This window comes from Entelurus aequoreus, linkage group LG01 (genome assembly GCF_033978785.1).
Source record: "Entelurus aequoreus isolate RoL-2023_Sb linkage group LG01, RoL_Eaeq_v1.1, whole genome shotgun sequence".
Lineage (NCBI taxonomy): Eukaryota > Metazoa > Chordata > Actinopteri > Syngnathiformes > Syngnathidae > Entelurus > Entelurus aequoreus.
In genome coordinates, this window is record NC_084731.1 from 77,056,143 (window position 1) to 77,081,198 (window position 25,056).

General features: G+C 38.6%; 1 protein-coding gene across 3 annotated transcripts in view; it reads right to left on the reverse strand.

Moving 5' to 3' along the window:
- LOC133657446 (rho GTPase-activating protein 20-like) overlaps positions 1 to 25,056 on the reverse strand; it is a 48,555-nt gene that overhangs the window by 5,481 nt on the left and 18,018 nt on the right. For 2 of the 3 annotated variants that reach the window (XM_062058809.1, XM_062058793.1), the window contains 7 exons: positions 22,180 to 22,257; positions 19,667 to 19,733; positions 15,850 to 16,032; positions 12,709 to 12,881; positions 9,189 to 9,353; positions 8,945 to 9,057; positions 6,117 to 6,309 (listed from right to left, as the gene is read on the reverse strand). In XM_062058809.1, the coding sequence (XP_061914793.1) occupies positions 6,117 to 6,309; positions 8,945 to 9,057; positions 9,189 to 9,353; positions 12,709 to 12,881; positions 15,850 to 16,032; positions 19,667 to 19,733; positions 22,180 to 22,257 (972 nt within the window). The remainder of the gene's footprint in view (positions 1 to 6,116; positions 6,310 to 8,944; positions 9,058 to 9,188; positions 9,354 to 12,708; positions 12,882 to 15,849; positions 16,033 to 19,666; positions 19,734 to 22,179; positions 22,258 to 25,056) is intronic. The other variant, XM_062058800.1, reaches the window with a different exon arrangement.

Genomic DNA, 25,056 nt, shown 5'->3' on the forward strand with positions numbered 1-25,056 from the left:
CACCCTTTAGAGCACAGCTGTAACTTCCTGGCACTAAACCTGCAGAAATAGTTCTTCTCAGGTTTCTCTAAGTTCACACTTTGCAGTATTTTCTTACACTTTATGAAGCATTTCTTACATATTCCTTATTTTTTACCTTCATTTTAAGATCCTATTGTTAAATGTTCAATGTGATTTTACTATTTTGTTGACATTGTTTTCCATGCTTGTGTTGACATTTCCTTTCTGCCTTGATAGCTGAGGGATTATAATCAGAGGAAGGTTACATTTTAAATAAAAATGTTTACTTTCAATATATTGTTCTACTAGTCGTTATTTTCGATAGGTCATAATAAATATCAGTAATTATTGATATTGACATCGACCAATATAAAACAATTATAGCGTGTTACAGTTTTCAGCCAAATTGCCCAGCCCTGAATTGTCCCTTGCCGCATCTAAACATTAACAAATTTATGCCCTAAATGTAGCATTGCCAAGCAAAAAAATGTCTAAAAGAAGCACAAATATCAATACTACTGTAGTATTGGCCACTAGATGAAACCATGGCTCCTAAAGTCAGTAGTCTTATTTTCTCTGATTAGGTCTACTGTATTGGATTAAAAGAGTGTAAAAGTGACAATGTGGGTGTTATTTCATGTCTCCAGGGATTGTTGAAAACCATATTTAAAAGGGCGTACAGGGTTTCCGCAGCGCTTTGTTGCTAAGGCGGCCGCCTTAACAACAAAGAGCCACCGCCTAAACTAAATTCTTAACAAGCTGCTCCGCTTAGTTCTGCCTGTCAGTACGTCTCTGCCAGTGGCGTGCGGTGAGGTTCATGACTGGTGAGGCACTGACTTCATCACAGTCAGATTTACAAACATATGAACCCTAAAGAGTATCTTATTCACCATTTGATTGGCAGCAGTTAACGGGTTATGTCTAAAAGCTCATACCAGCATTCTTCCCTGCTTGGCACTCAGCATCAAGGGTTGGAATTGGGGGTTAAATCACCAAAAGTGACTCCTGGGCGCGGCGCCGCTGCTGCCCACTGCTCCCCTCACCTCCCAGGGGGTGATCAAGGGATGGGTCAAATGCAGAGGACAAATTTCACCACACCTAGTGTGTGTGACAATTATTGGTACTTTAACTTAACTTTACACATACAAACTGTAGCACACAAAAAAGCACATTTAATAAAAAAAACGTTATGATGGTCTTACCTTTACTTATAAATGAAGTCCATGCGCAGCTCCTTTTGAACAAAAGCATCGATAACTTGTTTATAGAAGTCTTCCTTATCTTTCTTCAGTTTTAAAAGTCTCTCTGTCTCGATGGAGATCTTCCTTTAAGTATTACCTCCTGCTTCGATTGAAAGTCCAGTTCAGAAAACTGTTTTATTTTAGATATGTAATCCTCCATGTTAATAATCCAGGCAAGAGGAAAAAATAAACGATCGCTGCTAACTGTTGTTGTTTGTTGTCACTTCTTCTGCCGCCTGAGTAGTCACAAGAATGATCTCTGGGATCACTACAGCCCTCTACCCCCAGGAGGCGGGATTACTGCGAGCCTCACACAGTGTGTCTTTTGCAGCCGTTTTATGATTGCTCAGCACAAGAAATACGTTAAACACATACAGTTGTTGAAAAAATACACTACATTATATACCTCAGCTAACTAAACTATGGAAATGTATAATATAATTCATATAGCAATACGGTCTCACTGCACAGCAGGCCAGCAGTTAGCGGAGTCATTGCGCAATCCATGGTGAGGCTCAACTCAGTGACGTGCCTCAACTGGCTGCTGATCACCGCAAGTCTCTTCTCAGTATTTGAACGACAAATGTGAAAATTCAGCGATTTTGAATAAAAATAATCTAAAACTGGTGAAGTTAAATGGAAAATAACTTTATAGTATAATCACTGGATACATATAACAATTTAATTATTTTTTATTTTTTTAACATTTTTTTTCTTTCCATGATGGCACGTGAGGCCCCGCCTCCCCTGACTGCACGTCACTGGTCTCTGCAGCACCCAGCATTGTCCCACCCACAGAACCATCTGATTGGTTACACGCAGAGCGGTAACAGCCAATCAGCAGTGCTATTCAGAGCGCATGTAGTCAGTGCTCAGGCAGGCAGAGAGAACAGACGGTGTAGTGAGCAGAAAGTTGTTTAGCAGGTGAGCATAAGGCAGCGGACTCTCCCCAAATTATAATAAACAATTCCAAGTGAACTACTAGTAACATCGCTATGAGCCCGTTGACGTTCTAGAAATATAAGCGGCAGCTCAGCTCGCTCGCAGTCATTGAAGTGAAGGCTAATTAGCTTTGAGCGTAACGTTAGCTCATTTTGCGGTGTGTGTGTGTGCGTGAGTGTGTGTGTGTTACGGACAGCAAAGCCCTGTCTGTCTGAGAGAAAGACAAGCATTACTACAGTTAACAGCTAAGTTATTTCACTTTACCTTTTTCTGTGTTGATTGAGCTGTGTTGAAGCAGCAAAAAAGGACATTATGTTAAATTAAGAGTTTCTGTCTCTGATAGTTGATATAATAATGTATGTGCATCATTAAGCCTACATGAACTCCATGGTGTTCAGGGATGAATAGTCTCTCCTATTGCTATTGTACTATTTTTTCAGCTATAGTTACATTAATCATTAGTAATGTAGCAGCCTAGTTTTGAATGGCAGGGTCCCTGCTATCACATGTTGATAAAAATATAACATTTACATAATAAAAATCAACTACAGGCTTCCCAAATGCTGTAATAAATTAAGCATGGTGAGTTGAACATATGTCAGCATGTGGCCCCACTTTTAACTATTTTTTTCAAACGCTTATTGCAAACGCTTATTTACAGTAAGTCATTAATTTGACCTAGTCATTATTTTGTCTTAGTAAGTCAATATTTACTAAGTCAAAACAAAGACATACTTAGTATCTCAGATAACTAGGACTGTTTTGTTTTTACTATACAGAAAAAATATCGATATATATGTCGTATATTGCCATTCAGCATACGGAGTAGAAAACACAACCAAAAATTGTAGGCTTTGTCACGCGACAAATTATACTGCTCTTTACACCCAACCTTCCCCTTGGAGAGACACCACCTTAACTAACAGATTTTCTGGGGGAAACACTGGCGTATATACAGTACAGGCAAAAAGTTTGGACACAACTTCTCATTCAATGTGTTTGCTCACTCTTGGCATTCTCTCGATGAGTTTCAAGCACACCTGTGAGGTTAAATGAAGAGAATGCCAAGAGTGTGCGAAAAAGTCATCAGAGCAAAGGGTGGCTATTTTGAAGAAACTAGAATATAAAACATGTTTTCAGTTATTTTATCTTTTTTTGTTAAAGGCCTACTGAAACCCACTACTACCGACCACGCAGTCTGATAGTTTATATATCAATGATGAAATCTTAACATTGCAACACATGCCAATACGGCCGGGTTAACTTATAAAGTGCAAATTTAAATTTCCCGGGAAATATCCGGCTGAAAACGTCTCGGTATGATGACGTTTGCGCGTGACGTCACGGATTGAGCAGAAGTATTGGGACACCATTGTGTCCCAATACAAACAGCTCTGTTTTCATCGCAAAATTCCACAGTATTCTGGACATCTGTGTTGGTGAATCTTTTGCAATTTGTTTAATGGACAATGAAGACAGCAAAGAAGAAAGCTGTAGTTGGGATCAGTGTATTAGCGGCTGGCTACAGCAACACAACCAGGAGGACTTTGAGTTGGATAGCAGACGCACTAGCGTGAGTACGCAGCTTTCCTCCAAATATTTGATCGCTTGCCCGTCCGTGCGTGCCGCTATGTGCATGTCACGTATGTAACTTTGGGGAAATATATGTGCTGTATGAACTTTGCGGAAGTGAACGGTACTTTGGACTGTGGGATTGAGTGTGTTGTGCGGGTGTTTGAGTTGTATTGGCGGGTTATATGGACGGGAGGGGGGAGGTGTTTGTTATGCGCGATTAATCTGTAGCATATTAAATATAAGCCTGGTTGTGTTGTGGCTAATAGAGTATATATATGTCTTGTGTTTATTTACTGTTTTAGTAATTCCCAGCTGAATATCAGGTCCCACTCGCCTCTCACAGCATCTTCCCTATCTGAATCACTTCCACTGCCCTCTAATCCTTCACTCTCACTTTCCTCATCCACGAATCTTTCATCCTCGCTCAAATTAATGGGGTATTTGTCGCTTTCTCGGTCCGAATCACTCACGCTGCTGGCGTCCATGATTGAAAACAATGTGCAGATGTGAGGAGCTCTTCAACCTGTGACGTCACGCTGCTTCCGGTACAGGCAAGGCTTTTTTTTAATCAGTGACCAAAAGTTGCAAACTTTATCGTCGATGTTCTCTACTAAATCCTTTCAGCAAAAATATGGCAATATCACGAAATGATCAAGTATGACACAGAATGGATCTGCTATCCCTGTTTAAATAAGAAAATCTCATTTCAGTAGGCCTTTAAGCACATAACTCCACATGTGTTCATTCATAGTTTTGATGCCTTCAGTGACAATCTACAATGTAAATAGTCATGAAAATAAAAATAAAGAAAACGCATTGAATGAGAAGGTGTGTCCAAACTTTTGGCCTGTACTGTATGCTCTATAAAAATATTCAATTTATATTAATAATCCCTACTTGGTAGAAATTAATTGACCACAGTCAGGCCCCTAACCAATTACAGTAAACCACTATTTATCACTGTTAATTAATTATGTGGTAAATATATTTCCCCCATGTAAGAATGATTACAAATAAAAATTGTATTATGAATCAAATATTATAATAGCTGTTTACGGCCTTTTAAAAAAGTATTTTTTTTTTCATTATGAGAGCCGTATAGTAATAGCCTTTACATTTTTGTAGTCCAATAGAGTAATGCTGTCTGAAGCTGAGCCAATCAGTGGCCACGATACTGAAGCGCAAGCTGATTCGTTTGTTCCCATCTAGTGACCAATACTACTGTAATATTAATATGTTTAGTTCATTCAGCCATGTTTATGCTTGGAATTGCTAAATGCTAAAAAAAACCTAAAAAACTTGGAAATGCGACATATCAACATTTTGTTAAAACAAGCTAATTATTTGATTTGAAATAAGCCGTGAAAATAAGCATTACAAAAGTGAGTAGCTCTATGCTATAGAACCTTCCTGCAGGTATAGAGATCAGGGGCCGTACTTATCAAGCTTCTTAGAGTGCCATTTTACACTTAAGTCCTGAGAATTTGCGAAATTTAGTCCTACTCTCAAACTTAAGAATAAAAGCTTTTTATCAACGTTCTTAAGTATAAGAATCACTCCTACTCTCCACGATATTTAAGAGACCTTCAGAGGTGTCTTAAGTGGTTAGGAGTTGCCAGCAGGGGATGGCACTGAGGCGAGAGAGACGTGCGCGAATGTTCAGGGAACGGAACAATGTTTTTTTTTTTTTGATGACGAGCAGCTGATCAAACGGTATCGTTTAGACAGAGCGGATATTATTTTTGTCACAGATTTAATACTTTTCGATTCCTTGTTGATTTCTGCATGTGTCTGCAGTGGGCTAGTATATATAGAGCCACCCACACCAGTTTCAAATTAGTTGCCTAATTAATGAATTGGAAAGAAAATGTTATGACAGTAGCGTATGTGTGTGGCCGTGAGGTGAGTGACGTCAGTGAGTGTGTGGGCGATAGAAGAGAGGGAGCGGTAGCGTGAGTGCCGGCGGGGACTAGTTTGTTTTGTATTATTTTGTAGTTTATTGTCAAAATATACACTCCCATTGTCCACTTAAATATTTCCAAGATATTTCTTTATTCTTAGACAACGGATTCCCTTCCGTGATTGGTCATTTCTATGGACACAGAAATGACGTCACCTAAAATTCCGTTTACGGCACATAGTAATGTCGTAATTCAGCTCTGAGTGTGACACTTAAGATTCAGTCATACACTTCGCTGAAAGTGTGAGTAAGACGCTTGATAACTAACTTTTAAGTGCAGCTTTCAGCGAAGAATTTATTTACTCTTAAGTCAACTCTTAGCAGACTTCTTAGGAGTAATTCTAAGAAGCTTGATAAGTACGGCCCCAGACCTTTGTTTGGCTCCAACAATAATTTACCTTCCTGGTTCCTTCGTTCTCCGCCTCCGGGCTGCACAGCGCTCCAGGGGGCCAAAGCATGCTGGGAGCGATGCACACCGCCAAGTTAAAACTGGTCATCTGGTTCTCTTGGGCGTTACCGTGGATACGCTGCAGCACGGCCAGCAGGTGGCGCAGCAGCAGAGTGTTGCCTTTGGGCAGCCGACCCATCATTCTGCACAACAAAAATATTTCTTTGCATTTGTTGGAAGCATTGAGAGCTGAGGGAGACATTACAGCAGGGGTGTCCAAAGTGAGGCCTGGGGGCCATTTGTAGCCCGCAGCTCATTTTGTAACAGCCTGCAGCTCATTTTGTAACAGCCCGCGCACAGCACATTCTAAAATTATAATTAAAAAGAAACAAAACATAAAAAAGTAGAATAAAAGAGCAAACAGGTGAAATGTAATGAGAAAAAGTTGCAATGTTGACTTTAATACCGCTGTCATTGCTCAAAAAATAATAATTAATCAAAATCAATGTTTTGATTTATTTACTCATTCAAGGCTCCAATTATTTCACATCCATTATTTTGCTTTTTATTTTGGGGGGAAAATATTGCATATTTTGTGTTCTTGACATGTAAAAAAGTTCTGTGGCAAAAAATGCATAAAACAATATTTTAAAAATTACTTAAAATCAACTGGTAAATCTGAAGTTGTTCTACAGACTTAAGCGTTGAAAGTTAAAAAATTAAAAATACAATTGTATGACTTATTTTTAACACTATGAGTGGGACCCTTTTAGATCCCCAAGAGTATTAGTGTGATTTTTTTAAGAACTGTCATTGCTCAAACAATAACAATGACTCAAAATAATATTATGAATTATGGACCTATTCAAGGCTCCAATTATTTCACATCCAATATTCTGCTTTCTATTTTGGGGGAAAAATAATGCATATTTCTATATGGCAAAAAGGCTTAAAACAAATAATAATAACAAAATCAACTGGTAAATCTAAAGTTGATCTACAGACTAAATTGTTGAAAGTAAAAAAAAAAAGAAAAAAGTATGAGGTGGCGACTTGTCCAGGGTGTACCCCGAATGTAGCTGAGATAGGCTCCAGCACCCCCCGCGACCCTAAGAGGGAGAAGCGGTAAAACCGTCAGTGTTAAAAAATAAAAATCAGTTGTTGTGAAGTAATTAGAGCCTTAAAGGCCTACTGAAACCCACTACTACTGACCACGCAGTCTGATAGTTTATATATCAATGATGAAATCTTAACATTGCAACACATGCCAATACGGCCGGGTTAACTTATAAAGTGCAATTTTAAATTTCCCGCTAAACTTCCGGTTGAAAACTCCTTTGGATATGACGTATGCACGTGACATAGCCAGTAGAACAGAGGTATGAGAGGCTCCCCCATTGAGGCCAATACAAAAAGCTCTGTTTTCATTTCATAATTCCACAGTATTCTGGACATCTGTGTTGGTGAATCTTTTGCAATTTGTTTAATGAACAATGGAGATTGCAAAGAAGAAAGTTGTAGGTGGGATCGGTGTATTAGCGGCTGGCTGTAGCAACACAACAAGAAGGACTTACTTGGATAGCAGACGCACTAGCCGATGCTAGCTGCCAACCGCATCTGTGATCGGATGAAGTCCTTCGTCGCGCCGTCGATTGCTGGAACGCAGGTGAGCACGGGTGTTGATGAGCAGATGAGGGCTGGCTGGCGTAGATGGAGCGCTAATGTTTTTATCATAGCTCTGTGAGGTCCGGTTGCTAAGTTGCTAAGTTAGCTTCAGCGTCATTAGCAACAGCATTGTTAAGCTTTGCCAGGCTGAGAATTATTAACCGTGTAGTTACATGTCCATGGTTTAATAGTATTGTTGATCTTCTGTCTATCCTTCCAGTCAGGGATTTATTTATTTTGTTTCTATCTGCATTTGAGCCAGATGCTATCACGTTAGCTCAGTAGCTAAATAGCTTCGCCGATGTATTGTCGTGGAGATAAAAGTCACTGTGAATGTCCATTTCGCGTTCTCGACTCTCATTTTCAAGAGGATATAGTATCCGAGGTGGTTTAAAATACAAATCCGTGATCCACAATAGAAAAAGGAGAGAGTGTGGAATCCAATGAGCCAGCTTGTACCTAAGTTACGGTCAGAGCGAAAAAAGATACGTCTTTCACTGCATTCTAGTCCGTCACTCTAACGTTCCTCATCCACGAATCTTTCATCCTCGCTCAAATTAATGGGGTAATCGTCACTTTCTCGGTCCGAATCACTCTAGCTGCGTTGAAAACAATATGAGGAGGGGAACAACTGACTACGTCACGCTACTTCCGGTAGGGGCAAGGCTTTTTTTTATCAGAGACCAAAAGTTGCGAACTTTATCGTCGTTGTTCTATACTAAATCCTTTCAGCAAAAATATGGCAATATCGCGAAATGATCAAGTATGACACATAGAATGGATCTGCTATCCCCGTTTAAATAAAAAAATGTCATTTCAGTAGGCCTTTAAATAGGTCAATTCATATCAAATATTCCCCTTTGGAAACATTTTTTGGGTAAAATATTGCATATTTTCTGTTTTTTACAAAAAGGGCATAAAACATAAAAAATATACAGAAGGACCCCAAATTCATATAGAGATTTAAGCATTGAAAAAATAAAATAAAATATAGGACTTGTTTTTAACAATTCCAGGTCCAAACAATTCCAAACATAAGCGGAACCCTAAAGATTTTAAAAAATGTATATGTTTTGAAAATGTCAAATATCAAAATGGCCCCCGCATGTGTTCAGTTTTCAGTGGAAAAAGTTTGTCCACCCTGCATTAGAGGACATTGTCCTATTGTCACACCTTTGTATCTCCTGCACTCGCTCTTGCTCCGCCTCTTCTTCCTCCAACACGTCCATCCACTCTCCATGCAGATCACAGCACAGCAGGCTGCCAGGGATGTTGCGCAGGAAGTCCTAGCAAAGGCGTTACAAAGCGAAAGCATCACAGCGCGGATTAGAATGCAGATTACAGAGGCCGGGGACACTTTGTCCTGATGCAGATTAAATCTGAGAGATGTGGGTCAACAAGATGGTGCCACGCTTACTTTGAAGACTCCGGCGATGATGAAGATGTGGTCCCGTGTCAGGGGAAGAAGAAACTGTCCAGCATCCAATGAGTTCCTCAGCTCCCGGACGGTGCGAGCGCCTGCGGGCCGCCGGAAGATGCCCCGCGTCCACGGGCCCTCGTGATACAGAAAGATCAGCATGTCCTGGCGAGGGATGAGCAAAACACGGACTTGAACTGGTTGTGAACAGGAATGTTTTTAATAAGCAATAGGAAAGGCAGTAATACAACATCAATCACAAAGTAATCCGAGAGTAACCTTTGACCAAAAGACAAATACAATATAAATGAGTGATCTTCAGCATCACGACAGTCCTTGACTCATGTTTTTGGAAGAAGAACCCAGCAGAGCTATCTCCGCTGGAACGAGCAGGGTGATATAAAAATGTCTTTTAGACACAGAGCAGGCCAATGGAAACAATACAACATAAAGCACTTAGAGCAGGGGTCACCAACGCGGTGCCCGCGGGCACCAGGTCGCCCGTAAGGACCAGATGAGTCGCCCGCGGGCCTGTTCTAAAAAAATAAAAATAAATATTTTTTTTTTTTTTTTTTTTTAATTAAATCTACATAGAAAAAACACAAGATACACTTTCAATCAGTGCATCAACCCAAACAACCTCCCCCATGCACACTCATCCACACCCACTCACACAAAAGGGGTTATTTCTTTCTGCTACCAATATTCTGGTTCCCACAACATAGACAACACATCTGCAAGGGACACAGTCCCTGAAGCACACATGATTGTATAGGCTGCTGGTCCACTAACATTTTCATTAATTACTATTTTTTATGTAATTATTTTTATATTGTTTTACTTTCTTTTTTATCCAAGAAAATGTTTTTTATTTATTTATCTTATTTTATTTTATTTTTTAAAAAAGGGCCTTATCTTCAACAGACCAGGTTGTCAATGAAATTAGATTTGTTTAAAGGGTTTTTTAAACCAGGCCCAGTCCGGACTCAGCAACACACACCTTCATTCATGTACACAGAAAAAAATTAGGGAACACAACAGATTGCATATCATTTATAAACAAAATTACATTTTCAAAATAAGCATTTATGTACAGTCCAGATTATGTCCAGGTCACTCAAATTAGGGAACACAACAACAGATATCATATAATCTATAAATATAATTATACTTTCAAAATAAGCCTTTGAGGACTTCTCATCTTTTTTTTAATGTTTTTTGGCATCATTATCGTTTTCAACCATGTAACTTTCTAAAGTTAGAAAATACTGAATAAATGTTTTAAAGAAAGTAATACTAAGTGAATATCTGTTTTTGGCCTTAAAAATAAACATTTTACCGAGTACTATAATTAAATTGACTAAATCATGATTGTCAATGAACTCTCCTAAAACAACAGAAACCACATTAAGCTTCATAAACAAACCAATCCTTAAACACATTTTTTCAACTTCCACCCAAAACAAAGACACAATATGACAATACCAAAACAAATGCAGGGTGGATTCAGGCTCCTGACAACAAAATCGGCAATCATCTGACTCTGTCACATTCCATAATTTTAACATTTTCCCTGTGGGTAAGAAGTTATAAATAATTTTAATTTGAAAATAGCGATTTTGCACATCGATAGTGGTTTTATAGATTAGTTTGAATATGGCATCCCATGGCAACGGGCAGTCAAAAAAGTCCTCCCATTTTCCATTTGTGTTGTATGAGGCAGCCTTCAAAGATTTCTTTATTAAATAGAAATTATATATTTTTCTATTCATTTTAGTTCTTTTTTGCCAACTAGAATTTCTTATTAGAGGTTTACAAACTAATAATTTAGTAGTTCCATAATTAATTATTTGTTTCCATCTTTTCCCAATTACTCCAGTTAGTTGATAAAATGAAAAGCTTGAGCAAGCATCACCATACATAGCTCTAAATTCATCATACTTCATAATTTTACCATTCTCATTGATAATATCATTGACAAAAATGATTCCTCTTTCAAACATATTTTTCCAAAAGAAAGGCTTTCCATCTATTACAATATTAGAGTTCATCCATATTAACTGCTGCAAAATATCGTCTCTTTTTTCTGGCACATAAAATTGAAAACACCACTATGAGTGGATTGTTTCCTTTATGAACCCCGCCATGTTTCCCAGCAGACTCTCTGGGAGGGGATCACTTGTAAAAAAGGATACAATTTCTTTTGATACAGTACATGTTTTTTGTCCAACAGGACATTTGTGTACCACTCAATGTTTAAATACATCTTTGGAACAATTGATGTTTTTAAAGACAGACACATAGCTTCAAGGTTGAGAAGTTTCAGGCCCCCATATTCATACTCTTTGTACAAAACCTTTCTTTTAATCTTTTCTGGTTTGCCGTTCCAGACAAAATCGAAGACCCTACGCTCATAAATCTTAAAAAAGTTTTGTGATGGAGCTGGTAATGACAAAAACAAATAAATAAATTGAGGAATAATTAACGAGTTGGCAATAGACATTTTACCATACAAGGTTAGGGATTTCCCTTTCCATAATTGCATAATTTTGTCCAGCTTTCTTAGTCGATTATCATAATTTACTGAGCCTAGATCTTCCAGATTTTCTGGGACAACAACACCAAGTATGTTAACTGGTCCATCTGTCCACAAAACAGGCACTTTGCATTCCATTCGAAAGGACGTTCCCTTTAGATTTCCGATCCTTAACATTTTACATTTATCATAATTAAGCTTAAGGCCAGATTGCTGTGAAAATATGTCCAAAAGATTAAGAAGGTTCCGCAAACAATGAGGAAAAATCTTATCTTTGTGAATCAGCCTTTTCTGACATGAACTTCATCAAGAACAAACACAGAACACGCCTCACTGATGCACATCTGCAAGACTCACTCAGAGTTGCAGTGTCAAGTTACACACCAGAGTACAACACACTAGTTAACAGCATGCAATGCCAGGCTTCCCACTAACTGACAAAGAAACAGATAACAGATTTGGTGTCCAGTTCAAAGTGTGACATGATTTAAAAATTTGAGAGTTTACTTTTGTATTTTACATGAGTTATTATTTGTACAAACATGGTGCAAAGTAATTCATGATTTGTTCAAAAATGTTAGTGGCTAGCTAGTTAAAATGGGATATCGTGATTTCACAAGACTGTCTTAGAAGTGATCATTTGAAAATGTTCAATTTGAAAAATGTGCACTTAGAGAAAATATAAAAATAAAGTGTTGCATATTGATATTTATCTGTTTCTATATATATTTATTGTGAGAAATCATTAAGATGATCAGTGTTTCCACAAAGATAAATATCATTAATTATTAATAATAACAGAGTTAAAGGTAAATTGAGCAAATTGGCTACTTCTGGCAATTTATTTAAGTGTGTATCTAACTGGTAGCCCTTCGCATTAATCAGTACCCAAGAAGTAGCCCTTGGTTTCAAAAAAGTTGGTGACCCCTGACTTAGAGTAACATTGTTGTTGGACTAAAATATTAATTTTGTCACAACACCCACCATGACGGGCTTTGGCAAAGCGTCCTCTACGCACACGGCCCTGAGGGGCCGACCGAACAAGCAGCCCTGTGCCTTGGTCCCCGTGGACGTCTCCAGCTGAGGGGAGGAACCTCGCAGGAAGGCCCAAGTGATTAAGGATCGCCTCCTTTTCAGTGGCTTCTGGGGGAAATCTGCTTCAAATATTTAATCACGATTAAACACTCTTTGACAATAGTTAACTCATTATTTGCCATTAATCAAAAATATACGTTTTTTTTTCATTCTTATTAAAATGTACACCCAACATAGGACTGGATCATTTCTTTACTAAACATTTTAACACAAAATGAACACAAACACTCTTTTACAGACATGCTCATTTTCCACCTGGGGTCCAATCCAATCTTTATATGATGCGTTCTCCCATTATGTAATATATATATTTATATATATTTTAAATGAGAAATATTTTAATTTTATATATATATATACACACACACACACACACACACACACACACACACACACACACACACACACACACACACACACACACACACACACACACACACACACACACACACATATACAGGTAAAAGCCAGTAAATTAGAATATTTGAAAAACTTGATTTATTTCAGTAATTGCATTCAAAAGGTGTAACTTGTACATTAAATGTATTCATTGCACACAGACTGATGCATTCAAATGTTTATTTCATTTAATTTTGATGATTTGAAGTGGCAACAAATGATAATCCAAATTCCGTGTGTCACAAAATTAGAATATTGTGTAAGGGTTAAATTTTGAGACACCTGGTGCCACAAACTAATCAGCTGATTAACTCAAAACACCCGCAAAGGGCTTTAAATGGTCTCTCAGTCCAGTTCTGAAGCCTACACAAACATGGGGAAGACTTCAGATTTGACAGCTGTCCAAAAGGCAACCATCGACACATTGCACAAGGAGGGAAAGACACAAAAGGTTATTGCTGAAGAGGCTGGCTGTTCTCAGAGCTCTGTGTCCAAACACATTAATGGAGAGGCAAAGGGAAGGAAAAACTGTGGTCAGAAAAAGTGTACAAGCGATAGGGATCACCGCGCCCTGGTCAAGATTGTGAAAAAAAACCCATTCAAAAATGTGGGGGAGATTCAGAAGGAGTGGACAGCTGCTGGAGTCAGTGCTTCAAGATCCACCACCAAGAGACGCTTGAAAGACATGGGTTTCAACTGCCGCATACCTCGTGTCAAGCCACTGTTGACCAAGAAACAGCGTGAAAAGCGTCTCACCTGGGCTAAGGAAAAAAAGAGCTGGACTGCTGCTGAGTGGTCCAAAGTCATGTTTTCTGACGAAAGCAAATTTTGCATTTCCTTTGGAAATCGAGGTCCCAGAGTCTGGAGGAAGACAGGAGAGGCACAGGATCCACGTTGCCTGAAGTCTAGTGTAAAGTTTCCACCATCAGTGATGGTTTGGGGTGCCATGTCATCTGCTGGTGTCGGTCCACTCTGTTTCCTGAGATCCAGGGTCAACGCAGCCGTCTACCAGCAAGTTTTAGAGCACTTCATGCTTCCTGCTGCTGACCTGCTCTATGGAGATGGAGATTTCAAGTTCCAACAGGACTTGGCGCCTGCACACAGCGCAAAATCTACCCGTGCCTGGTTTACGGACCATGGTATTTCTGTTCTAAATTGGCCCGCCAACTCCCCTGACCTTAGCCCCATAGAAAATCTGTGGGGTATTGTGAAAAGGAAGATGCAGAATGCCAGACCCAAAAATGCAGAAGAGTTGAAGGCCACTATCAGAGCAACCTGGGCTCTCATAACACCTGAGCAGTGCCAGAAACTCATCGACTCCATGCCACGCCGCATTAACGCAGTAATTGAGGCAAAAGGAGCTCCAACCAAGTATTGAGTATTGTACATGCTCATATTTTTCATTTTCATACTTTTCAGTTGGCCAACATTTCTAAAAATCCCTTTTTTGTATTAGCCTTAAGTAATATTCTAATTTTGTGACACACGGAATTTTGGATTTTCATTTGTTGCCACTTCAAATCATCAAAATTAAATGAAATAAACATTTGAATGCATCAGTCTGTGTGCAATGAATAAATATAATGTACAAGTTACACCTTTTGAATGCAATTACTGAAATAAATCAAGTTTTTCAAAATATTCTAATTTACTGGCTTTTACCTGTATATATATATATATATATATATATATATATATATATACACACACACATACATATAAGTATATACTGTATATACACTTATATATAAATATATATGTATACATACATACATGTATACACAAACAAATATATATATGCATGCATGCATACATACATACACATTTATATACACACATAAATGTATATATATATATATATATATATATATATATATATATATATATATATATATATATATATATATATATATATATATATATATATATATATATATACACTACCGTTCAAAAGTTTGGGGTCACATTGACATGTCCTTATTTTTGAAGGAAAAGCACTGTACTTTTCAATGAAGATAACTTTAAACTAGTCTTAACTTTAAAGAAATACACTCTATACATTGCTAATGTGGTAAATGACTATTCTAGCTGCAAATGTCTGGTTTTTGGTGCAATATCTACATAGGTGTATAGAGGCCCATTTCCAGCAACTATCACTCCAGTGTTCTAATGGTACAATGTGTTTGCTCATTGGCTCAGAAGGCTAATTGATGATTAGAAAACCCTTGTACAATCATGTTCACACATCTGAAAACAGTTTAGCTCGTTACAGAAGCTAGAAAACTGAACCTTCCTTTGAGCAGATTGAGTTTCTAGAGCATCACATTTGTGGGGTCAATTAAACGCTCAAAATAGCCAGAAAAAGAGAACTTTCATCTGAAACTCGACAGTCTATTCTTGTTCTTAGAAATTAAGGCTATTCCACAAAATTGTTTGGGTGACTCCAAACTTTTGAACGGTAGTGTACACACACACACACACCCATATATATATATACACACACATGTATAGACACATCTATATACAGTATATATGTAAATATATATATGTATATTTTTGGGGGTGACGTTTGGACATATCTGCGTAGAAAACAGTCCTAAAAAAACGACACGACGCCGCACATGAGCTCACCTGCCACCACCTGCTGTTGAAGCGGTTCCTCAGGGGGGCGGGGCTTCAGGATGAACTGGCAGCGCTTGCGCACCTGCAGCTGTTCCGCCAGTATCAACCTCTCTCGGTCTTCGGGCGAGGTGGCGCTCTGTGACGACGCTTGTCGGGCGTGACTCATGTGGATGCTGAAGGGGAACTCGTGACCTGGCGCACAAGGAGGAAAGGGGAACATCATCGCATTGCAGAAGAGCACCTGGATAAATGGTGTACTTCTGGCAATGCTGACTTAGCGCTTTCAACAAAAATACACCAAACAACAGCACTGTCACACATTAAATAATTATCGCTTTTGTACAATAATAACAATAATCAAAAAATGCCATAATGTATGAAAATCTGAGTCATACAATACATCATGGATAATAAAAAGACAAACACGTACTGATGTGTGATATTCCTCTTCAAACCAGGTGAGGGCGCTGTTCTGACAATGTCAACACTGCTGTTAGATTATTCAAGGTCAATAGAAGTGCACTATGATTCGATTATTTACTATACATGCTCTGTATTAAAGGCCTACTGAAATGTTTTTTTTTTTATTCAAACGGGGATAGCAGATCTATTCTATGTGTCATACTTGATCATTTCGTGATATTGCCATATTTTTGCTGAAAGGATTTAGTAGCGAACAAAAACGATAAAGGTCGCAACTTTTGGTCGCTGATTAAAAAAAAGCCTTGCCTATACCGGAAGTAGCGTGACGTCACCGGAGGAAGGACTCCTCACATTTTCCCATTGTTTACAATGCAGCGAGAGAGATTCGGACCGAGAAAGCGACGATTACCCCATTAATTTGAGCGAGGATGAAAGATTTGTGGATGAGGAAAGTGAGAGTGAAGGACTACAGTGCAGTGCAGGATGTATCTTTTTTCGCTCTGACCGTAACTTAGGTGCAAGGGTTCATTGGATCCCACACTTTCTCCTTTTTCTATTGTGGATCACGGATTTGTATTTTAAACCACCTCGGATACTATATCCTCTTGAAAATGAGAGTCAAGAACGTGAAATGGACATTCACAGTGACTTTTATCTCCACGACAATACATCGGCAAAGCTCTTTAGCTACTGAGCTAACGTGATAGCATCGGGCTCAAATGCAGATAGAAACAAAATAAATAAATCCCTGACTGGAAGGATAGACAGAAGATCAATACTATTAAACCATGGACATGTAACTACACGGTTAATAATTCCCAGCTTGGCGAAGCTTAACAATGCTGTTGCTAACAACGTCATTGAAGCTAACTTAGCAACGGGACCTCACAGAGCTATGATAAAAACATTAGCACTCCACCTACGCCAGCCAGCCCTTATCTGCTCATCAACACCCGTGCTCACCTGCGTTCCAGCAATCGACGGAAGGACGAAGGACTTCACCCGATCATCCGTGCGGTCGGCGGCTAGCGGCGGCTAGCGGCGGCTAGCGGCGGCTAGCGGCGGCTAGCGCGTCTGCTATCCAAGTCAAAGTCCTCCTGGTTGTGTTGCTACAGCCAGCCGCTAATACACCGATCCCACCTACAACTTTCTTCTTTGCAGTCTTCATTGTTCATTAAACAAATTGCAAAAGATTCACCAACACAGATGTCCAGAATACTGTGGAATTTTGAGATGAAAACAGAGCTTTTTTGTATTGGATTCAGTGGGGTACCAATACTTCCGTTTCAACGATTGACGTCACGCGCATACGTCATCATATATAGACGTTTTCAACCGGAAGTTTAGCGGGAAATTTAAAATTGCACTTTATAAGTTAACCCGGCCGTATTGGCATGTATTGCAATGTTAAGATTTCATCATTGATATATAAACTATCAGACTGCATGGTCGGTAGTAGTGGGTTTCAGTAGGCCTTTAATGTTAATGTTTAGTGGTCCGAGGTATCGTCAAAAGCTATCGTACAATAGTTTTCCTCAAAATACCCATCTGGCAACCCAGTCGGAAATTACATGAAATAAACAGATTCAGGTTGGAAACACATAATTAATATTTGTGTGTCGATTAAGAATGGTACAAAGCATTAGATTGAGTCTTTTATTATTTGTCTTTTTGACCCTATATATTGCTTAGCTTATTCTTACACTTACAAGACTGGTTTCCTTACATCAGGGATGTCCAATGTGTGGCCCACAGCAAATATTTTAATGGCCTGCTGCACATTTTAAAAATTCTGTTACAAAAAAAAACAGGAAAAGCGGAATAAAAGAGCAAACAGGTGTAAAGCGGGGGTGTCCAAACTACGGCCCGTCAGCCTCTTTAATTTGGCCGGCATGACGTCATGAGTTCAACAAAGCATCAAATTGCTTTCAAATTAATCCTAAATCTCTGAATGCTACATATTTGCTGCCATCTTGTGGATAATGTGAGCAATTCAGATCAATGGCCCTTAAAAGTACTTTGAAATAATAGCACAGCATTTACTTATATGACACAATCCACACAACCTTACTTAGTCATGGTGAAAAAATATAATGAAGAAAAAAACTAACATAAAGGTCAACACACATGGTCACACATAACACAACCTGCTCACTGTACATTGTGGATATTATGAAAAACGTCCAAACACTATAAAAAATAATAATAATAATTACACCCATTTAAATCCATTAGAATGCATGATGGGAAAATTGTAAAACACTCTCTACACACTTATCCATGTTTGGCACATTTTAGCTGCTTGATATTTCTGATAGATTACAAAACTTTAGGAAATTCGTCACGGAAGTAAACAAGGTAGGAGTCAAACTTTCACATACTCTTAATATCCAATTATATTAATTATATATCCATTATATGCGCACACACACACACATATATACATACATATTAATTTTTTATTGATAAGACATAATATATATATATATATATATATATATATATATATATATATATATATATATATATATATATATATATATATATATATATATATATATATATATATAATTACTTTACATGCTTCTGGCCAAATTCTTTTAGACAATGTGGCCCCCAAATCAAAAAGTTTGGACACCCCTGGTGTCAAGTAACAGGCAAAAGTTGAAATGCTGATACTAAAAATTAGGAATTTACAATAAAAGAAATTTAAGCCGATAGCGATAACTTCCTGCTTCTCAGGAACAATACTGACAAACGATTAGTTTTAACTGTAGTTTGTGCACACCTTCCTTTGCGGCTGGCTTTGGGGCGCCTTCATCTGGCTTTCACAACACCTTTGTAGCGATGTTGCTGTTTCAGGTGGCTGATAAGGTTCGATGTGTTGAAGTGTGACAAGTTGTTTTTTTTGCGGAACGTTTGTTGCAAAGAGCACGCAATATGCCTTCCTCTGAAAAAGACAATAAGGTCCAAAACGATAGACGCCATGTTCGTTTGCGATGTGGTCCAGGGAAGTTCACTGCACGAGTAGGAGAAAAGGAGCGCTTGATTTGCTCACCTTGGCCCACCAGTACGGGTTGGAGCTTTTTTCTTCTTTGGTTATCAGGCTTTATTTTTAATGATAGTGAATTTATCGGTGTGACGTCATAATTATCAGTTTGTTATTTATCATGCACCCTGGCACACCTGCCTTACCTGTTCTTAACTTCAAATGTACAGTATATATTTAGCATTAAAACACATGAGGTGAACAAACAACCTGGAAGATTAAATACTGTACATTTTCTTTCTTCCTACTCTGTTTCGAACATGATGAATGGTTCAAGGGTGATGTGCATCAAAGTAAATGAAGCGTTGCAGAAGAACATAGAGAGGAAAGGATAAGGTGTGTTGTCTGACTCACCAATGAGAGGATAAGGTGTGTTGTCCCTCTTGGAGAGGATCCACAGCTGGTAGTCCTTCACGTTGCCCTGAACACAACACAAAGTCAGCCATTTCTTTCCACATCAATGACAAAAAAATTTCAGGGATAAATTCATTTGTCGATAATCGAGGATCTTTTTTCCCATGGCAGTACGTTTGGGTTGAGAGAGCATTTAAAGCGGGAGAATGTCGGATGTCTGGAGGACGAAGTCTACGACGCTCCTTGGTAAATAGTAAGCTTGTTAGCTCGCTAGCTTAAGACAGAGAGACTGAATGGTGCGAAAATGTATTTAAGACAATTTGAAGCATTATAAAACACTAGGAGTGATTTTGTGTCTCTTTACACCTTGATGTGTGTGTCACTTTAAGAGAAAAACATGTGACTGATACAGCTGCTGTGTTGTTTGACTGCCAAGTGCCAAAGTGCAAAACAGCGCGTACTAAATAAAGTCAGGAAGGAGAGCCTGCCATGTTTGAAATGGTTTTTCGTCTCCATCACTCCAACATCCACTTAAATTGAACTAAGAAAAATAATATTTTGATATTATACCAACAAATAGCAATAAATAAGGTACATTTTCTTCTTTTCCCGTTTACTGTTTGGCTCATTGACAAGAAAAATGAAAAACTAAAAATTATATCTATTTATTGTATTTTTTTCAGGACAAGTTTAGTGACTTTTTTTTACCAGCAGATGGAGGATGACCATTATGAAACACCAAACACAGTATCAGTGCATTGTCAATACAGCTAGTGAGTGTGCCACACACTCACCGAGGCGTCATTTACCCATCACTAATATTTTAGTTAAAGTCTGCCAGCTAAACGTTATATCAATACCAGTGGTTCTCAAACTGTGGTAGTGGTACGCCAAATAATCACTTAATCAAATATCGTAATGTAATGTAATTCATTTTTTAAGTACAGTATTTCATTTTCCAATATACAAACACAGTGTTACTGTTCAAACTGTGAGTAATGTTAGTGGCCAAAAACATTAAATACTCTTGTTAAATAAAACCTCTGCCTTGTTTTTAATGAATACTTGAGCCTACTACGCTACTGTATTTTATTGTTGGTCATTATGGTGGTACTGGGAGAGCCAAGGTTTTCTGAAGTTATACTTGGTGAAGAAAGTTTGATTTATACTGTACCTGTGTGCATCTTTCTAAACACTTCATCATCACACCACAAAGTGCTCTTTTGTTTTCACTGCTGCTATATTGACAAAAGTTAATACTTTGTTTTTACTAGGTCTTTGTCTGCCCTGCTTTAAAATGGACAAACTTTTATTACAGTGAAACCTCCATTTACGAACTTAACTGCTTCTTGGTCAAGTTTCGTAAATCAAAAAAGTTTGTATAGTGAAGCAAATTTCTCCATAAGAAACAATGTAAATATGAATAATGGGTTACAGCCTCGACAAAAGTCCATATTTTAGTGAAGGATTGTACACTTTGAACACAATGTAAAGTACTTTTTATCAAACAAACATAACAAGCAGGTGATCTCTTTATTAACAACTAAAACAGCAACAACAGGCTGTATGCTCTGCTTTGCCAATATGCACACAGCACACATACAAGTACCTTTGGTGCCCTCACAAACACTCAGAAATCCCCAAAATTCCTAACTTTAATAACCATATTGTGACAAAAATAAACATTTAAAAACTAAGTCCACTGACATTACATTAACTTCGGCAGAGGAATGGCTCACGAGAGGAGAGAAAATAGCAGACAGAGGGGGAGAAGGGATGGGGACGGGTGCATGTGTGTGTGCTCTTGGAAGAGACACCACTGAACGGGAGGTCGTCTTCTCCTCTGCTGTGAAATAAGTCCGCTTTGGCATATTTTTCTAGAAAAGTCCATTCTCATCATAATTAAAGTTAAAGTACCAATGATTGTCACACACACACTAGGTGTGATGAAATTTGTCCTCTGCATTTGACCCATCCCCTTGATCACCCCCTGGGAGGTGAGGGGAGCAGTGGGCAGCAGCGGTGCTGCGCCCGGGAATCATTTTTGGTGATTTAACCCCCAATTCCAACCCTTGATGCTGAGTGCCAAGCAGGAAGGTAATGGGTCCCATTTTTATAGTCTTTGGTATGACTCGGCCGGGGTTTGAACTCACAACGTACCGATCTCAGGGTGGCCACTCTAACCACTAGGCAACTGAGTAATTAAAAACCTGCTGTGGTCCGAAGTCGGCTTTCTCAATCCCTTTAAAACGAGCAAGCACAAAATGAATGAAGCGTTCGTGGTTCGCACTTGGTGCGATCTAAAAGTTTGTAAACCAAAAACGTTGTAAATGGAGGGGTTTATTTTTGTAGCAGCCTAATGAGAATCAGTTCATCTATAAATATTTCTGAATGAACTCGTCATCTTTATTGTTACTTTACACATGGCTATAAATATCTCAATCTGTATTTGAATGTTGATGGTTGAGTCAGAGCCGCTGAAGAGGTCTACGATTAGTTGCACCGCTACTCACAATGATGCTAAACTGCTGCAGGGCCAGTCGGATCACTTCAGTGGTGGAATCCGAGTTGCTGACGGGCAAAGTCTTGGTCTGATCGGGGAAGGAAGAAGGCGCACAATGTTACACACAAACACAGGTGTCACCACACACTTGTACACTGCAAATTATCTGCTACTACCTCAGATTTAAACTATTATTTCTAGAAATGTCCATATTTTTAAGAGCAATTTACTTATTTGTAGGCATTGACTAATTTTAATTTTAGCATGAATAATTATATTTTTTCTTGTGTGGTTTAAATAAAAAAATAAAATAATTATTCCAGTAAGATATTTTTTCCCCCAATAGAAAATAGTGTTTAAAGATCCAGCAACATCTCCAAGATGCTTAATTTAAGAATTGCAAGATGAATAAAGCTTCTTTTCAGAAAAAACTACCGTAAATTCTGGACTATAAGCCGCTACATTTTCCTCATGCTTTTCCTTGCGGCTTATTAAACGGTGCGGCTAATTGATGGATTTTCATCGCTGACGGCCATAGAGTAAATAGTTTAAAAAAACAAACAAAGCAAATACACTGAAAAGGTGTGTCATTGTTTGTGCTATGGTGCCATCTTTTGGACGAGTTTGCTCACTGCAGGTGCTGCAGTACCCTTCTTTTTGAGCTTTCAACCGGAAGTAGAAGTTCCGTTCCATCTTCTATTCGTCCATAGCGTTTCTACTCTATGGATTCTTCTTCATCACTCCAAGCAATGTTTGTAAGTTTTACAATAAAACTAAAACAATTCATACTTACTAAGATGTCCCATGTGTAATGTCTGTAGGAGTGTTTTCATGCATATTTGTATGTGCTATCGTAATGTAATCAAGCTAGCGAAGTTAGCATGAGCTAATATGCTAACATTGCGAGAGGCAATGATGAGAGATATAGCAGATTAGTCTCGCTTAACAAGTGGCTGGCTATCTTCTGTAGCCAACAGGGACTAACGTTTATTGATAACTGTCCCTCTTTCTGGGGCAAACCAGGCTTGCTGATGAGAGACGACCTTCACCCTAACCAGGAAGGCGCCATCATCCTGACTAGAAACATAGACTACTGTTTAAGTCTCACTTGACTGACTAAACTAGAGCAAGCCCGGTCACAGGCAATTACAGTCTGTTAGTCCGGGTGAGGAGTCAGTTAAGATAGAACTAGCCAGCGCCAGGCTGGATAATCCATGTACGCATAGCAATTCTCTTAGAATAATACACAATTCACATAATGTTTTTTCTGTTGTGACTGTGTCAGAGGTGGACATGCATTCTACTGAGGTGGCAAATTATGATATGTCCAGTCTATTGCAGCACCAAGCAAACAATCGGAAAATTCCCGTCATATCAATTCCTAGATATGGTCGAAACTATTTAAAGTGCACTACGCATAATAAACGCAACATTGTTAATATTGCTACTACGGATAATCTTAACAAAAACTCGTCAAAACAGCCCAATACCTATAATATATGCTTTTTAAACATAAGATCATTGTCTCCCAAGGCGTTATTAGTTAATGAGGTCATTAGAGACAACAATCTTAACGTCATTGGTCTTAGCGAAACCTGGCTCAAACCAGACAAATTTTTTGCGCTAAATGAGGCATCTCCTCCTAACTATACGAATGCGCATGTTGCCCGTCCTCTTAAAAGGGGAGGGGGTGTCGCACTAATATACAATGAAAATTTCAACCTTACCCCTAACCTAAATAATAAATATAAATCGTTTGAGGTGAATGATTGTAGGACTGTGCACCCTAACAATTATATGGTGAAATTTGCGGACGATACCGTGCTCCTAAGCCTTCTACACAAGGATACGGACCCCTCTGTGTACCAAGACGAGATAGACCTATTTATTAGGTGGTGTGATACCAACTATCTTATTTTAAATGTGACCAAGACACAGGAAATGGTTTTGGATCCGAGGAAAGTGACTGACCATAAGCCAGTGGTCATCAAAAATCAGGAAATCACCCAGGTATCCTCATATAAATATTTAGGGATTCATATTGATAATCTTCTCTGCTGGAAGACACATATTGACAAACTGTGCAATAGACTGCAACAGAGGCTATATTTTTTGCGAAGATTAAGATTGTACGGCGTAAGCACCCACATCATGATGATTTTCTACCGTGCCATTGTAGAGAGCATCATTAGATACGGGATCACCTCATGGTTTGGCAACCTAACCATTAAGCTAAAAAGCAAACTGGCCGGCATGCATAAAACGGCAATGAAAATCGTAGGGAGGAAAGAATATGAGCCTATACAGAGCATCTATGAGCAGGCAGTTAGGAAAAAAGCTAAGAAAATTATTTCCAACTCACAACACCCACTCTTCCCTGAATATAGAACCCTGCCATCAGGGAGAAGACTCCGGGTCCCACTATGCAAATCGAACCGCCTTAAATTATCATTTGTCCCAGCCTCCATTAAGCTGACCAACAAGGTGCAATAGAATGTTAATACATAGGTTAGCACTTTTTTAGCACATAGCACTTTAGAACTAAGCACTTTAGCACAAAGCACTTTATCTATGAGCTCTAGTGCAATGTACACTGGCACTTTATCTTTATCTCCATACTGTAGATTTTATGCCTACATCAAAGTGCCATCTATGTCTATCAAGCTCCATGTTCTGATGTTTAAATGTTAGTTGTCTGGTTGTAGTTGTGTCTGCGCTTGTGTTTTTGTTCTGTTGTTTTTGTGTATGTTAAGAAAGCAATGATGCACTGTGCCCAAGACAAATTTCCCCGCGGGGACAATAAAGTTGAACCTTGACCTTGAGGTGCTTACTATGAGGTCTGTCACACCGCTACCTCTCGACCTGGCTGTTATATACTGCCCCCCTG